Source organism: Carlito syrichta, unplaced genomic scaffold, assembly GCF_000164805.1.
Source record: "Carlito syrichta isolate Samal-C Ts95f unplaced genomic scaffold, Tarsius_syrichta-2.0.1 Scaffold307214, whole genome shotgun sequence".
Classification (NCBI taxonomy): domain Eukaryota; kingdom Metazoa; phylum Chordata; class Mammalia; order Primates; family Tarsiidae; genus Carlito; species Carlito syrichta.
The window spans coordinates 882,241-882,587 of NW_007251310.1; the positions used below are offsets into that span (position 1 = coordinate 882,241).

General features: G+C 80.7%; 1 protein-coding gene across 3 annotated transcripts in view; it reads right to left on the reverse strand.

Moving 5' to 3' along the window:
* DLST (dihydrolipoamide S-succinyltransferase) overlaps window positions 1–191 on the reverse strand; it is a 19,056-nt gene extending 18,865 nt beyond the window's left edge. The window contains exon 1 of one of the 3 annotated variants that reach the window (XM_008064169.1): window positions 74–191. In XM_008064169.1, coding sequence (XP_008062360.1) covers window positions 74–136 — 63 coding nt within the window. In that variant the 5' untranslated portion in view covers window positions 137–191. The remainder of the gene's footprint in view (window positions 1–73) is intronic. The other 2 variants (XM_021715597.1, XM_008064170.2) reach the window with 2 other exon arrangements.
* Window positions 192–347: the final 156 nt, after the last annotated feature.

Here is a 347-nt window from a genome sequence, read left to right on the forward strand (position 1 = left end):
CGCCCTCGCCCTCCCGGGCCTCCCCCGCCCACCGCAGGCTCCATGCCCCGGGCCACGCCCGGCCTGCCCGTACCTTCTGGAAGGCGGAGAGCGAGCGGCTGAGCGCCCGGGACACGCAGCGGGCGCGAGACAGCATCGCGGCGGCGGCGGAACGAGGGCGGCGGACACCGGATACGGGCCCGCGCGGCCGGAAGTGGGGCGGGCGGCGGAACCCGGAGCCCGGCGGGAGGGGCGGAGCGAACCATCGGTGGGGGTGGAGCGGAGCGATCCACCGGCGGGGGCTGGAGGGGCGGCGGCGCCGGGGTCCGCGCGGAGCAGCCGCCAGGGCAGCACCCGTGCGCTGCCGG